We start from the raw sequence: 15,515 nt of genomic DNA on the forward strand, positions 1-15,515 counted from the left end.
ACTTTCTCCAATGGTTTCCCATTGCCACTAAATTTCTTAACATCTTGCAAAAGCCGTCTGTGACTTAGTCCCTTTATTTCAGTCTGTCCAGGTAGGTTCCCTTCCACTCGTCACCTTTGAACCCAGGCTTACCAGACTCCCTCTAGCTCCCCTACAAGTGCCTGGCTGTTTCTCCTCATTCCTTCTTCCCCTGCTCAATTACCATTGCCTTCCAGTTCTTTCATATTCTTTTTTTTTTTTTTTTTGAGACGGAGTCTCATTCTGTCGCCCAGTCTGGAGTGCAGCGGCACGATCTCAGCTCACTGCAACTTCCACCTCCCAGGTTCAAGCGATTCTCCCGCCTCAGTCTCCTGAGTAGCTGGGAGTATGGGTGCCTGCCACCACGCCCAGCTAATTTTTGTGTTTTTTTTTAGTAGAGACGGAGTTTCACCATATTGGCCAGGCTGGTCTCGAACTCCTGCCCTCATGATCTGCCTGCCTCAGCCTCCCAGTGTGCTGGGATTACAGGCGTGAGCCACTGCACCTGGCTCTTTCATATTCTTTCACATGCTCCTCGTGTGTCGCCTCTTCTAGGAAGCCTTCCTTGACTTTCGGGTTGAGTTTTGAACTTCTTAAATATCCTGGGCACTGATAGAAATGTATTTTCAGGTGCATACATATTTCAGAACACACCAATGTGTATACTCAAATATATGCAATTTATTGCATGTCAAAATCCTGTGCACATTTCTGTGGCTATACTAGGCACATAGTTTTATCATAATTTACATGGGGTTGGGTGCGGTGGTTCACGCCTGTAATGCCAGCACTTTGGGAGGCTGAGGTGGGTGGTTCACTTGAGGTCAGGAGTTTGAGACCAGCCTGGCCAACATGGTGAAACCCTGTCTCTACTAAAAATAAAAAAATTAGCCAGGCGTGGTGGCGCATGCCTGTAAAATCGCAGTTGCTCGGGAGGCTGAGGCACAAGAATCATTTGAACCCAGGAGGCAGAGGTTGCAGTGAGCTGAGATCACGCCACTGCACTCCAGCCTGGGTGACAGAGCAAGAGTCTGTCTCAAATAATAATTATAATTATTATTTTATGCGTAATTTCCATTCCAGCCCCCACTCCCCCACTCCCTCCACCAGACTGTGAGGCCCCTTTAGGGAAGGCAGGCATCTTGGAGACGTTTTATGTGGCTCCCTAGGTCCTTTAGTAGGTGCTCAATAAATATTTGCATAGGGATATCCATGAGCCTTGATGTTAACCCAGGGAATATAACAGGTGAGTGGATTGTGTTTTGTTTGGGTTTAGCTTCAGATTTTTGGCAGTATTTAATCATTTAACCCAGCATAAAGTTTATTTATCTATTTGTTTATTTTGACACAGCGTCTCGGTCTGTCGCCCAGGCTGGAGTGCAGTGGCGCCATCTCGGCTCACTGCAAGCTCCACCTCCTGAGTTCACACCATTCTCCTGCCTCAGCCTCCTGAGTAGCTGGGACTACAGGCGCCCGCCACCACGCCCAGCTAATTTTTCGTATTTTAGTAGAGACGGGGTTTCACCATGTTAGCTAGGGTGGTCTCGATCTCCTGACCTCGTGATCCGCCCGCCTCAGCCTCCCAAAGTGCTGGGATTATAGGCGTGAGCCACCGCGCCTGGCCAAGTTTTTTTTTTTTTTTTTTCTGTTAATGGGGATCAGCTCTTTAACCAGATGTGGGTAATCATTTTAAAACCTTCTCTCCTAGACACCATGCCACGAGGAGAGTGACCTCTTCCCCTGTTTTCACAATGGAGGACTCCGGAAAGACTTTCAGCTCCGAGGAGGAAGAAGCTAACTATTGGAAAGATCTGGCGATGACCTACAAACAGAGGTCAGTCCGAGTTCACCTGCTTTTCCTTTTTTTTTTTTTTTTTTTGAGATGGGGTCCTGCTGTGTTACCTAGGCTGAGTGCGGTGGCTGTTCCTAGGCGTGATCATACTGCACAGCCGCCTTAAACTCCTGGGCTTAAGCGATCCTCCTGGCTCAGCCTCCCAAGTAGATGGAACTATAGGTGTGCTTCACCAGGCCAGGCTTTTTTTTTTTTTTGGCAGAAACAGGGGTCTCGCTATGTTGCCCAGGCTGGTCTTGAACTCCTGGACTCAAGTGATGCACCTCTGCCTCCCAGTGTTGGGACTACAGGTGTGAGCTCTCTTTTTTCTATAAAAAGAACAGCAACCATTTATTGCAGGCCTATATGTGCCAGGCAGTGTGAAAGGCTTAACTTACACTATCTCAAAACTGCCTGTGAAAAAACTATTAGCACCCCGTTATATAGATGAAGACACTGAGCCTCAGTGAAGGCAGATAACTTGCTCACAGTCACACAGCCAATAAGTAGCAGAGCTGGAATTTGAACTCCAGACCTATGGTCCTGATTATCCTACTATGCTACTTTACATTTTGTTTTCTTATTTTCTTTTTCTTCTTTTTTTTTTTTGAGACAGAGTCTCACTCTGTTGCCCAGGCTGGAGTGCAGTGGTGCCATCTTGGCTCACTGCAGCCTCCACCTCTGGGTTGAAGCAATTCTCATGCCTCAGCTTCTCGAGTAGCTGGAATTACAGGCACCCACCACCACGCCTGGCTAATTTTTTGTGTTTTTAGCAGAGACGGGGTTTTGCCATGCTGGTCAGGCTGGTCTTGAACTCCTGGCTTCACGTGATCTGCCCGTCTCACCCTCCCAAAGTTCTGGAATTACAGGCATGAGCCACCATGCCTGGCCTTCCATCTTCTTTTCTTTTTTTTTTTTTTGAGACAGAGTTTCGCTCTTCTTGCCCAGGCTGTAGTGCAATGGCATGATCTCGGCTCACCACAAGCTCCACCTCCTGGGTTCAATCGATTCTCCTGCCTCAGCCTCCCGAGTAGCTAGGATTACAGGCACGTGCCACCATGCCCAGCTAATTTTGTATTTTTAGTAGAGACGGGGTTTCTTCATGTTGGTCAGGCAGCTCTCGAACTCCCAACCTCAGGTGATCCACTTGCCTCGGCTTCCCAAAGTGCTGGGATTACAGGCGTGAGCCACCACGCCCGGTGTCCATCTTATTTTCTAGAAGGGTTTTTATCAGTTCCTAGATGCCATATCTGGTAAGTTCTTTGGGCACAGGGAAAGAGCTTTTCCCTATGCCTAGCAAAATATATTGCTAAAGATTTTAAGATTTGAAACTCGTGTTTTGGTCAGTGCTCATATCTGGGAGGTGTGTGTGTGTGCGTTTGGTTTGGCACTGTTTTTATTTATAGTGGGTCTTTATAATTTGTACATAGAGGCCTTATTCCAGTCCCCTTAGTTTCTTTCATTTATTGAAAAATTATTTTAGGTCCAGGCACAGTGGCTCACATCTGTAATCCCAGCACTTTGGGTAGGCAGATCGCTTGAGCTCAGGAGTTTGAGACCAGCTCTAGCAACATGGCAAAACCCTGTCTGTACAAAAAATACAGAAATTAGCAGGCATGGTGGCATGTTCTTATAGTCTCAGCTACTTAGGAGCCTGAGGTGGGAGAATTGCTTGAGCCTGGGAGGTCGAGGCTGCAGTGATGCATGATCACACCTCTGCATTCCAGTCTGGGTGACAGAGCAAGACTATCTCAAATAAATAAATAAAAATTATTTTAGAGTCAGGGTCTCACTCTGTCACCCAGGCTGAATTGCACTGGCTCTTCACAAGTGTGACCTATCTCACTGCAACCCCTGGGCCCCCAGGTGATCCTTCTGCCTCAGCCTCCCAAGTAGGTGGGACTACAGGCGTGTGCCACCATGTCTGGCTGATTTTTAAACACATTTCTGTAGAGATGAGGTCTTACTATGTTGCCCTGGCTGGTCTGGAACTCCTGGCCTCAAGTAATTCTTAATGAGCCACTGTACCCAGCCCTTCCTACTTTCTTTATTCTAGTTTGACTTAAAGGTAATTCAGGCTTGATATTTTTAAAATATTCCTTGAATTTGGCCAGGTACAATGGCTAACGCCTGTAATCCCAGCACTTTGAGAGGCCGAGGCGGGCAGATCACCTCCAGTCAGGAGATCGAGACCAGCCTGGCCAACGTGGTGAAACCCCGTCACTACTAAACAAAAATTAGCTGGGTGTGGTGCTGCATGCCTGTAGTCCCAGCTACTCGGGAGACTGAGGCAGGAGAATCGCTTGAACCTGGAAAGCAGAGGTTGCAGTGAGACGAGATTGCAGCACTGCATTGCAGCCTGGGTGATAGAGCGAGACTCTGTCTTCAAAAATATTACTACGTGACGATTAACAATTTTGCTGTAGGGCAGAAAATACGCAAGAGGAACTCCGAGAATTCCAGGAGGGAAGCCGAGAATATGAAGCTGAATTGGAGACGCAGCTGCAACAAATTGAAACCAGGAACAGAGACCTCCTGTCCGAAAATAACCGCCTTCGCATGGAGCTGGAAACCATCAAGGTGAGGGGCTGAGAGGAAGTGTGCTCAGGTGTAGACAGGCGTCCAACACAGGCATGGCATGCTTAGCTGGAAGAAGGAACCCTGCAATGAGGGACTCCAGACCCCAGGCCCATGCTCATCTCTGGAAGGGCCTGTGGGGCAGACGTGATCTTTGAACTCTTTGTGCCTCTAGTGGGTGGTGCTTTTTGTTTTTTTTGGTTTTTTTTTGAGATGGAGTTTCACTCTTGTTGCCCAGGCTGGAGGGCAGTGGCGCGATCTTGGCTCACTGCAACCTCCACCTCCCAGGTTCAAGTAATTCTCCTGCCTCAGCCTCCTGAGTAGCTGGGATTATAGGCGCCTGCTACCACGCCCGGCTAATTTTTTTTTGTATTTGTAGTAGAGATGGGGTTTTATGTTGGCCAGGCTGGTCTCGAACTCCTGACCTCAGGGGATCCATGATGGGTGGAGGTTTGAGAAGCAAGTCACACACATGTTCCCATGGACTTTCTTGGTTGTGTACACCGATTTTATAGGGCACATGGCAGGGAGACTTTTTTTTTTTTTTTGAAACAGGGTCTTGCTCTGTTGCCCAGACTGGAGTACAGTGGCTGGATTACAGCTCACTGCACCCTGGACGTCTCAGGTTTAAACAGTCCTCTCACCTGGGCCGGGCGTGGTGGTGCATACCTGTAATCCCAGCACTTTGGGAAGCTGAGGTGGGCGGATCACAAGGTCAAGAGATTGAGACCATCCTGGCCAACATGATGAAACCCTGTCTCTACTAAAATTACAAATGTTAGCTGGGCGTGGTGGTGCACACCTGTAGTCCCAGCTACTTGGGAGGTTGAGGCAGGAGAATCACTTGATGGTTGGAGGTTGTAGTGAGCTGAGATTGTGCCACTGCACTCCAGCCTGGCAACAGAGCGAGACTCCGTCTCAAAAAAAAACCAAAGTCCTTCCACCTGAACCTCGGGAGTAGCTGAGACTACAGGCATGCGGCACCATGCCTGGTTAGTTTTTGTATTTTTTATAGAGACAGGGTTTCGCTGTGTTGCCCAGGCTGGTCTTGAACTCCTGGATGCGAGCAGTCCTCCTGCCTTGGCCTCCCAAATTGCTGGGATTATAGGCATGAGCCACCACCTGGCCAGGGAGACATTTTTAGGGTATGGAGGTGTTGCTAGAGTAATATCATCAGTTCCAATACTGTAGCCCTTAGCTACATGGCTGTTGAAATTTAATGAATTAAAATAAAAACTTAATTCCTCAGTCACAGTAGCCACATTTCAAGTGCTTAGGAGCCACGTGTGGCCAGTGAGTTTCCTTAGTGGACAGAGGGGCTGTAGAACATTTCCTTCATTACCAAAAGGTGTGTTGGACTGTGCCAGTTCAGAGCAGGTTTCTCGACCTGGCTGCTGTTGACATTGGAGCCTGGGTCATCCTCCGTTGGGAGGGACCGAGGTTTGCTTTGTGGGTTTTTTGTTTGTTTGTTTTGTATTTTTGAGATGGAGTCTTGCTCTGTTGCCCAGGCTGGAGTGCAGTAGCGCAATCTCGGCTCACTGCAAGCTCCGCCTCCCAGGTTCACACCATTCTCCTGCCTCAGCCTCCCGAGTAGCTAGGACTACAGGCGCCCGCCACCATGCCTGGCTAAATTTTTTGTATTTTTAGTAGAAATGGGGTTTCACCGTGTTAGCTAGGATGGTCTTGATCTCCTGACCTCAGGATCTGCCCGCCTCAGCCTCCCAAAGTGCTGGGAATACAGGTGTGAGCCACTGTGCCCGGCCTGTTTTTTTTTTGAGATGGAGTCTTGCTCTGTTGCCCAGGCTGGAGTGCAGTGGCACAATCTCACCTCACTGCAACTTCCGCCTCCCAGGTTCAAGTGATTGTCCTGTCTCAGCCTCTTGAGTAGTTGGGATTACAGGAACCCTCCACCACACCTGGCTAATTTTTTTTTTTTTTTTTTTTTTTTTTTTTGAGACAGAGTCTCACTCTGTTGCCAGGCTAGAGTGCAGTGGCGTAATCCCGGCTCACTGCAACCTCCACCTCCTGGGTTCAAGCGATTCTCCTGCCTCAGCCTCCTGAGTAGCTGAGATTACAGGCACACACCGCCATACCTGGCTAATTTTTGTATTTTTAGTAGAGATGGGGTTTCACCATGTTTTCCAGGATGGTCTTGATCTCTTGACCGTGTGATCTACCCGCCTTAGCCTCCCAAAGTGCTGGGATTACAGGTGTGAGCCACCACACCCGGCTAATTTTTTTATTTTTAGCAGGGACGAGGTTTCACCATGTTGGCCAGGCTGGTCTCGAACTCCTGACCTCAGGTGATCCGCCCGCCTCAGCCTCCCAAAGTGCTGGGATTACAAGCGTGAGTCACCCCGCCTGATCACACTGTGGGATGTTTGACAGCATCCCTGGCCTCCACCCTCTAGATGCCAGTAGCATTCCCCCCACCTCCAAGGTGGTGAAAACCAAAGCACCTCTAGACATAGCCAGGTATCTGGAGACCCAGTGCTCTGCAAGGTAAAAACCGTGCCTTCTGTACATGCTGTAGGGCTCAGCAAGGGATCACTAAGTCAACACCGTGCCCCAGAGACTGGCTCTCAGCCTTGCTGCCAGCCAGCATCACTGGGCCAGCTTCATAAACATCCGACAGGCCTGAACCCTCTCTCCCCATCCCAATCTCACCGCCTTGCTCTGAGATTCCATTTCTCAGTAAGCCTGGGTGGGGCCCTGGCATGTCTGCATAGTTTTCTTTTTCTCATTAAACTCCCAATGTACATTTTGATGAGCTGCTTCATGGAAGAGTCAAAACTGTGTGTGCCCAGGGCTAGGTATGATGGACGGTGAAAGGGGACGTGCTGGTTGCCTTCTTTGGGAAGACAAACCTAATGCCATGAAGCAGTTGGGAACGTGGACCTCAGTCACAGAACTCTGATGTGGGGGCCTTTCAAGAGAAAAAGGACTGGCTGGGTGCGGTGGCTCATGCCTGTGATCCCAGCACTTCAGGAGGCCGAGGTGGGCAGATCACCTGAGGTTGGGAGTTTGAGATCAGCCTCACCAACATGACAAAACCCTGTCTCTACTAAAAATAGAAAATTAGCTGGGTGTTGTTGTATGTGCCTGTAATCCCAGCTACTTGGGAGGCTGAGGTAGGAGAATCACTTGAACCCGGAAGGCGGAGGTTGCAGTGAGCCGAGATTGCGCCATTGCGCTCTAGCTTGGGCAACTAGAGCGAAACTCTGTCTCAAAAAAAAAAAAAAAAGGAAAAGAAAGGACTGTATGGGTTAAGGGAGGCTTTGTGGAGGGTGTTTGTAGGTGTATGTGTCGCTGACACTTGGTGCTTGGGGAGATGGGGCTGAAGGAGAGTTGATCTGTACCCATCACAGACGTGGACAAGAATGGGTGTCTGGTGGACCTTGGCAAGCCCAGCTTTACTAATGTATAGGAAAGGGTGTGGGACCAACAAATGGATTGGGGGTTTGGGGCAGGGCAGAGGAGAGGTCCCAGACACATTGAAGGTGGGCAGTGAAGCTGAAGCTTTCTGTTGGAGACCACAGAGTGCAGCTGGCCGTCTGCAGATCCATCTGCCCCATCGGTGGTGTTTGATCGCCTTCAGGGGTTTTTGTTCAGCATTTCCCCATGAACGTTTTCCAGCATATAAGGCTGAAAGAATTTCCAGTGAATACCTGTGTATCCACCACCACCTAGGCTCTACCAATAATATTTCCCCTACTTACTTGCCTTTTATTGTATATATTCCCCCATCCATCAAAATTTGTAAAGCTTCCTGTAAAAAGATGGATTTCTGGCCAGGCATGGTGGTTCATACCTGTAATCCCACCCCTTTGAGAGGCTGAGAAGGGAGAATTGCTTGAGACCAGGAGTTCAAGGCCAGCCTGGGCAACATAGCGAGACTGTGTCTCTATAAAAAATAAAAATAAAAAATTCACTGGACATGGTAGTGCATACCTGTAGTCTAAGCTACTCAAGAGGCTGAGGCAGGAGCATTGCTTGAGCCCAGGAGGTTGAGGCTGCGGTGAGCTATGATTGTACCATTGCACTCCGGCCTGGGTGACAGAGCAAAATTTAAAAAATAAAAAACCTGAGTAGTGGTTGCTTAGAACACACATTGTTGAGTTTCCCCCAATCCCCATATCCGTGACACAGAGACCTTAGTGTCATCTGCCTCTCCCTGTACTTGGCCCACTTCACCCATTTGTTAACAGCTGAACACCTGCTACACGCAATGAGCAATGATTATCGTTCTTTTTGTTGTTGTTGTTTTTGCTGTTGGAGACAGAGTCTCCACCTGTCACCCAGGCTGGAGTGCAGTGGTGCGATCTCAGCTCACTGCTACCTCTGACTTCCAGGCTTAAGTGATCCTCCCACCTCAGCCTCCCAAGTAGCTGAGATTACAGGCACCTGCCACACCATGCCTGGCTAATTTTTGTTACTTTTTGTAGAGACGGGTTCATGTGCCCAAGCTGGTCTGGGACTCCTGAGATCAAGTGATCCGCCTTCCTCGGCCTCTGAAAGCGCTGGGATTACAGGTGTGAGCCACTGCGCCTGGCTGATTATAGTTCCTAAATTGAAGGGGACTCTGGGTTGAAAACCTGGGTAGGAGGAAGATTAGTGGTATGAAATGCAGTTTGGAGAGGATAACAGGCCCTCCATGGATCCTGAGTAAAATATCAAGAGAATTACTCAGTAATTCACTGCTTCAAGACTGAGCTCTTGGGCCTGGCGTGGTGGCTGATGCCTGTAATGCCAGCACTTTGGGAGACCGAGGCGGGCGGATCATGAGGTCAAGAGATCGAGACTGTCCTCACTAACATGGTGAAACCCCGTCTCTACTAAAAATAAAAAAATTAGCTGGGCATGGTGGCGCACGCCTGTAGTCCCAGCTACTCGGGGGCTGAGGCAGGAGAATTGCTTGAACCTAGGAGGTGGAGGTTGCAGTGAGCTGAGATTGCGCCACTGTACTGCAGCCTGGCGACAGAGCAAGACTCCATCTCAAAAAAAAAAAAAAAGACTGAACCCTTGAACCTACAAGAGACTCCTTCGTTTACAACCACATGTCAGATGCAGGAGACTCAGAGCACACAGCACAGCGAAGAAACGGTACCTTGGAATAACGAGGACCCTGCCACCAGCAAGTATTTGTCAGTCACCTAAGAGACATATATTCAGCTGGGCCGGACTTCTTAACAACTGGCTTATTCATCACGGGTTGAATGAAAAAGCCTTTAAGGGACCAAACAGAGCGTCTATTGATGCCCCCATCAGCTGACAGCTTATTCGAATTAGCCCCAAATGGCAGCACAACATTTCAGCAACAGGTTTTCATGTCCGCAGGTTCCGAGGAGATCTCTCAATCGCCAGTGCAGGCGGTGGAGCCCACTCGCTGCGTCCTCCTGGAGCCTGCGTTTGAATTTAGGTTAATGACTTAAGATCCTGTTTTATTTGGAGATGTTCCCAAATAAAGGGTGTGAGGCGATGAGAGCCACGCCTGGGAACAGGGCCTGGTCTGCCTCTACTTGCTGGGTGCAGATACTTCTCTGCTTACAGCCAGGAAATGGGGAGGGTGCTGCGGGCGGCAGCGGGGATGTGGTCCGCCCTCCCCATCCTTCCAACGCTGTAAATCATCTGTTTGTTCTTTCTTTGGAGTCTTCTTGCACAATGGCTCTCGCCACGCCTCTCTGGCCTAGGCACCATTACATCACCCTGGGTGCATCCGGACTTTCTAGCAACGGCTTTGTTTACTTGATTGAGTAAAGAGAAGTTGGCCTTTTTTATTTTTAACTTTTAAATTAGACCTTGCGCCTTTCTTGTGGGAAGTGTTTTCTCTTATGTTTGTAGAATCTAGGATGGGTGTTTTGTGTTTTCGGTTTTGATTTTTTTTGAGATGGGGTCTCTGTCACCCAAGCTGGAGTGCAGGGGCACGATCTTGGCTCACTGCAACCTCCGCCTCCCGGGCTCAAGCGATTCCCCTGCCTCCCGGGTAGCTGGGACCATAGGCACTTGCCACCACACCCAGCTATTTTTTGTATTTTTGGTAGAGACGGGGGTTTCACCGTGTTGGCCAGGCTGTTCTCAAACTCCTGACCTCAAGTGATCTGCCCGCCTTGGCCTCCCAAGTAGCTGGAACTACAGCCGTGCACCACTATGCCGGGCTAATTTTTGTATTTTGGTTTCGCCATGTTGCCCCAGGCTGGTGATTTTTTTTTTTTTTTTTTAAGCGTTGGCCTGGGCTAGAGTGCAGTGGCATGATCATAGTTTACTGGAGCCTCAACCTCCTGGCCTCAAGCAGTCCTCCCACCTCAGCCTCCCCCATAGCTAGGACTGCAGGTGCATGCCACCACGCCTGGATGTTCTTAAATTTTCTGTAGAGACGGAGTCTTCCTATGTTGCCTAGGCTAATATGCCTCTGCCACCTGAAGTGCTTGGATTGCGGCATGAGGCACTGCACCTGGCTCTGGGTGTTTGGTGAAGGAAAGTAATTTGGAAGCAGAGCAGGAATAGAATCGAGAGAGCACGGGAATGGGCAGGTGATCTGGATTGAAATGGTTTAGGGCTGGTTAGCATAATTGCTTAAGGACACCTGCTCAGGAGGCTGGGGTTTGGTCTTGGCCCAGTCATTTGCTACCGGTTGACTCTGGGCTAGTTAAGTAATTGAGTCTCAGTGTTCATGTCTCTGAAGTGGAATTAAACGAGACAACATAGGAAGTGTACTTAGCCTGGAGGCCAGCACAGAATAAGCATGTAATGGATGTTATTGCTGCAGCTGGCAACAGGGAATCATTGAGAAGTGCGCTGGACTGTTCCTTTGGTAATTAACAAGATCTCTCTCTCTCTCTCTCTCCTTTTCTCTCCCTTTCCCTTCCTCCGTCTTCCCCCTCCCTTCTGTCTTAGTTTTTGTTTGTTTGTTTGTTTTGAGATGGAGTCTTGTTCGTCGCCCAGACTAGAGAACAGTGGCACAATCTCTGCTCAGTGCAACCTCCGCCTCCTGGGTTCAAGCGATTCTCCTGCCTCAGCCTCCCGAGTAGCTGGGATTATAGACAACGCACCACCACACTCGGCTAATTTTTTTTGCATTTTTGGTAGAGACGGGGTTTCACCATGTTGTCCAGGCTGGTCTCGAACTCCTGACCTCAGGTGATCCACCTGCCTCAGCCTCCCAAATTGCTGGGATTACAGGTGTGGGCCACCACTCCCGGCCTGTCTTTGTTGTTAAATAACCCAGAGATTGGAATGTTCTTTCTGTCTCCATGCTACAACGGAGAGTCCTGCATCAAAAATTCAGAATAGTTGACTGTTGTGTAAACCAGGTACATGCTGCTCTCCCATTGTTGTGGGCACAAACAACAGAAGTCATTGAGATTCCTTTTTTTTTTGTTTTTTGAGACAGCTGGGTCTCACTCTGTTGCCCAGGTTGGAGTGCAGTGATGCAATCACGGCTCACTGCAGCTTCAACCTCCCAGGCTCAAATGGTGTTCCCATCTCAGCCTCCTGAGTAACTGGGACTACAGGCAACGCCACCATGCCCTGCTAATTTTTATTTTTTGTAGAGACTGAGTGGCTCTGTGGGCCAGGCTGGTGACTCTTTGTAATACGGTGATAATGTGTGAAAGGAGGCTTGCGTTGCCCCTGTGGATGAGGCTTGGAGAGGTCCATGTGGCTTTCTTTGGCTGTGGACACCTTGGGCAGAATGATTTGTCTGAAGATTGCTGGGGGCTTCAGACAATGATTTGTCTGAAGATTGTAGGAACCAGGTTTGGGAGTGGGCAGGATTCAAGGTGCTCAAGGGGCGGGAGGTGGGAGGCACTTAGGACATAATTGAAACAGTTGTTCAGGGTGTTCGCCTGCCCGCCCCCTCCCAGTCGCCCACCAACGCCAGAGAGTTTTGCTCTTGTTGCCCAGGCTGGAGTGCAATGGCACGATCTGGGCTCACTGCAACCTCCGCCTCCCGGGTTCAAGAGATTTGCCTGCCTCAGCTTACCAAGTAGCTGGGATTATAGACGCCCGCCACCAGGCCCAGCTAATTTTTTGTATTTTTAGTAGATACGGGGTTTCGCCATGTTGCCAGGCTGGTGATTTTGGGGTTTTTTTTTTTTTTTTGCTTGTTTTTTTTAAGTGTCGTGGTCTCACTCTGTGGCCTGGGCGGGAGTGCAGCGTCGTGATCATAGCTCACTGCAGCCTCAACCTCCTGGTCTCAGGCAGTCTTCTTGCCTCACCCTCCCAAGTAGCTAGGACTACAGGTGCATGCCACCACGCCTGGCTGTTTTCACATTTTTTGTAGAGGCAGAGTCTTGCCCAGGCTGGTCGAGAACTCCTGGGCTCAAGCAATCCTGCCTCTGCCACCTGAAAGTGCTGGGATTACAGGCATGAGGCACCACACCTGGCTCTGGGTGTTTGGTGAAGGAAAGTAATTTGGAAGCAGAGCCGGAATAGAATCAAGAGAGCTCGGGAGTGGGCAGGTGATCTGGATTGAAATGGTTTGGGGCTGGTTAGCATAATTGCTTAAGGACACTTGCTCAGGAGGCTGGGATTTGATCTTGGCTCAGTCATTTGCTACCAATTGATTCTGGGCTAGTCAGGTCACTGAGCTTCAGTGTTCATGTCTCCAAAGTGGGATTAATGAGACAACCTAGGTGGTGTACTTAGCCTGGAGGTGGCACAGAATAAGTGTGTAATGGATGTTATTGCTGCAGCTGGCAACAGGGAATCATTGAGAAGTCAGCTGGACTGTTCCTTTGGTAATTAACATAGATCTCTCTCCCTTTCCTTCCCTCTCCCTCCCTTCCTCTCTCCTCTCTCTCCCTCCCCCATTTTATCCCCTCCTTTTCTCCCTCCTCCTTTTTCTTTCTTTCTTTGTTTTTCTGTTTTTTTTTTTTTTTTTTGAGACAGAGTCTCGCTGTTATTGCCCAGGCTGGAGTGCATTGGTGCAACCTCCACCTCCCGTGTTCAAGCGATTCTCCAGCGTCAGCCTTCTGAGTAGCTGGGATTATAGGCATGCACTACCACGCCTGGCTAATTTTTTTGTATTTTTAGTAGAGTCCGGATTTCACCATGTTTTCCAGGCAGGTCTCAAACTTCTGACCTCGGGCGATCCGCCCACCTCAGCCCTCCAAAGTGCTGGGATTACAGGTGTGAGCCACTGCGCCTGGCCTGTCTTTATATTTTTAAATAACCTAGAGATCAAACTGTTCCTTTTTTCTCCATGTCACAACGGGGAGTCCTGGATCAAAAATTCAGAATGGCGGACTGTTTTGAAACCAAGTTCATGCTGCCCTCCCATTGTTGTGGGCACAAACAATGGACGTCATTATGATTTCTTTCTTTTTGAGGCAGTAGGGAGTTGCCCAGGCCGGAGTGCAGTGGTGCCTTCACAGCCCACTGCAGCTTGGACCTCTCAGGCTCAAATGGTCCTCCCACCTCAGCCTCCCGAGTAGCTAGGACTACAGGCAAGAGCCACCATGCCCTGCTAGTTTTTATTTTTTGTAGAGGCCAGGTCTCACTCTGTGAGCTGGGCTGGTGACTCTCTTTGTAATACACTGATGATGTGTGTGAAGGAGGCCCATGTTGCCGTGTGGATGAGGCTTGGAGAGGTTTACGTGGCTTGCTTTGGCTGTGGACACCTTGGGTAGAATGATTTGTCTGAAGAATGATGGAGGCTATAGAAATCTCAACCCTGTTGAGAGTAGGCAAGATTCAAGGTGCTCAGGGGGCAGAGGCACTCAGTACATAATTAAAACAGTTGGTCCGTTGTGCCTCCTTTGAATGACACCTGCCTGTTCCCACCACGTTACATCACTTGCCTAAGAGTCAGCTCTGGGGAGAAGGTTCTGTTGACTGAGCCTGGCTTGTCTCCCGATTGTGGTGGGAGGGTGGGACAGAAAGCCTGGAGCCCCACCCAGGGAGTGTGGTGGGAGGAGTAGTTTCATAAAGAGAGAGGGTCAGGCCAGGTGCAGTGGCTCACACCTGTAATCCCAGCACTTTGGGAGGCCGAGGCGTGCAGATCACTTGAGGTGTCAGGAGTTCAAGACCAGCCTGGCCAACATGGTAAAACCCGGTCTCTACTAAAAATACAAAAATTAGCCAGTATTGTTGGTGGGTGGCTGTATTCCCAGCCACTTGGGAGGCTGAGGCAGGAGCATTGCTTGAACCTGGGAGGCAGAGGTTGCAGTGAGCCAGGATCTTGCCGCTGCACTCAAGCCTGGGCAACAGAGTGAGACTCGGCCTCAAAAGAAAAAAAAAAAAAAAAAAAGACATGGAGTCTTGCTGTGTTGCCCAGGCTGGAGTGGAGTGTTACAGTCATAGCTCACTGCAGCCTCTAACTCCTGGGCTCAGGCAGTCCTCCCAGTTTAGCCTCCCGAGTAGCTGTAACTCCAGGTGGATGTGTGCTACTGCGTCTAGCCTTCTCAGAAGTCTTAAGTCATTCACTCAGTGTCTGTGTTGTCCTTCAGGAGAAGTTTGAAGTGCAGCACTCTGAAGGCTACCGGCAGATCTCAGCCTTGGAGGATGACCTCGCGCAGACCAAAGCCATTAAAGACCAATTGCAGAAATACATCAGAGAGCTGGAGCAAGCAAACGACGACCTGGAAAGAGCCAAGCGGTATGGGTGGAAGGGAAAAGCATGAGTGGGAGACTCTCCTCTCTGCTTTTTGCCCACAGCAGCTGAGTACTGGGCCCTGTGCTGAGTATAGGGAACTGAGCAGTGAGCAGAACAAAGCTGGTGCCCTTCTGGATTTTAGTGCCCGGGGGGAAATGGACAATAGTCGAAGAAGTGCAATTTCATTACAGCAGCAAGGCTGGCAGCCCAGGGTGCTGTGGGGGTGTGTAATAGGATGTATTAATTTGGCTGTTGGCCTGGGAGTGTCAGGCGAGCCTTACCAGGGGAAATGCTATTTAGGCTAAGACCAGAGGAATGAGTAGCCATGATCCCAGGAGGGGTGTGAGACAAGAACATTCCAGACAGAACACCAAGCCTGTGCTAAGCCCCTAAGGTGGGAAGGAAGCTTTTTCAAAGAACAGTTTTTTGGTTTTTTTTGGAGACGGAGAGTCTCTGTCACCAGGCTGGTGTACAGTGGCGTGATTTCGGCTCACT

General features: G+C 49.5%; 1 protein-coding gene across 20 annotated transcripts in view; it reads left to right on the forward strand.

Moving 5' to 3' along the window:
• NDE1 (nudE neurodevelopment protein 1) overlaps positions 1 to 15,515 on the forward strand; it is a 71,816-nt gene that overhangs the window by 19,775 nt on the left and 36,526 nt on the right. For 19 of the 20 annotated variants that reach the window (XR_010152294.1, XR_010152300.1, XR_010152295.1 and 16 more), the window contains 3 exons: positions 1,727 to 1,852; positions 4,276 to 4,429; positions 14,875 to 15,023. Coding sequence is in view for 13 of the 20 variants with exons in the window: in XM_054668930.2 (XP_054524905.1) it covers positions 1,727 to 1,852; positions 4,276 to 4,429; positions 14,875 to 15,023 (429 nt within the window). In the remaining 7 variants the exon portion in view is untranslated. Of the gene's footprint in view, positions 1 to 1,726; positions 1,853 to 4,275; positions 4,430 to 11,320; positions 11,737 to 14,874; positions 15,024 to 15,515 lie in introns of all 20 variants that reach the window. The other variant, XM_063796762.1, reaches the window with a different exon arrangement.

This window comes from Pan troglodytes, chromosome 18 (assembly GCF_028858775.2).
Source record: "Pan troglodytes isolate AG18354 chromosome 18, NHGRI_mPanTro3-v2.0_pri, whole genome shotgun sequence".
NCBI classification, from domain to species: domain Eukaryota; kingdom Metazoa; phylum Chordata; class Mammalia; order Primates; family Hominidae; genus Pan; species Pan troglodytes.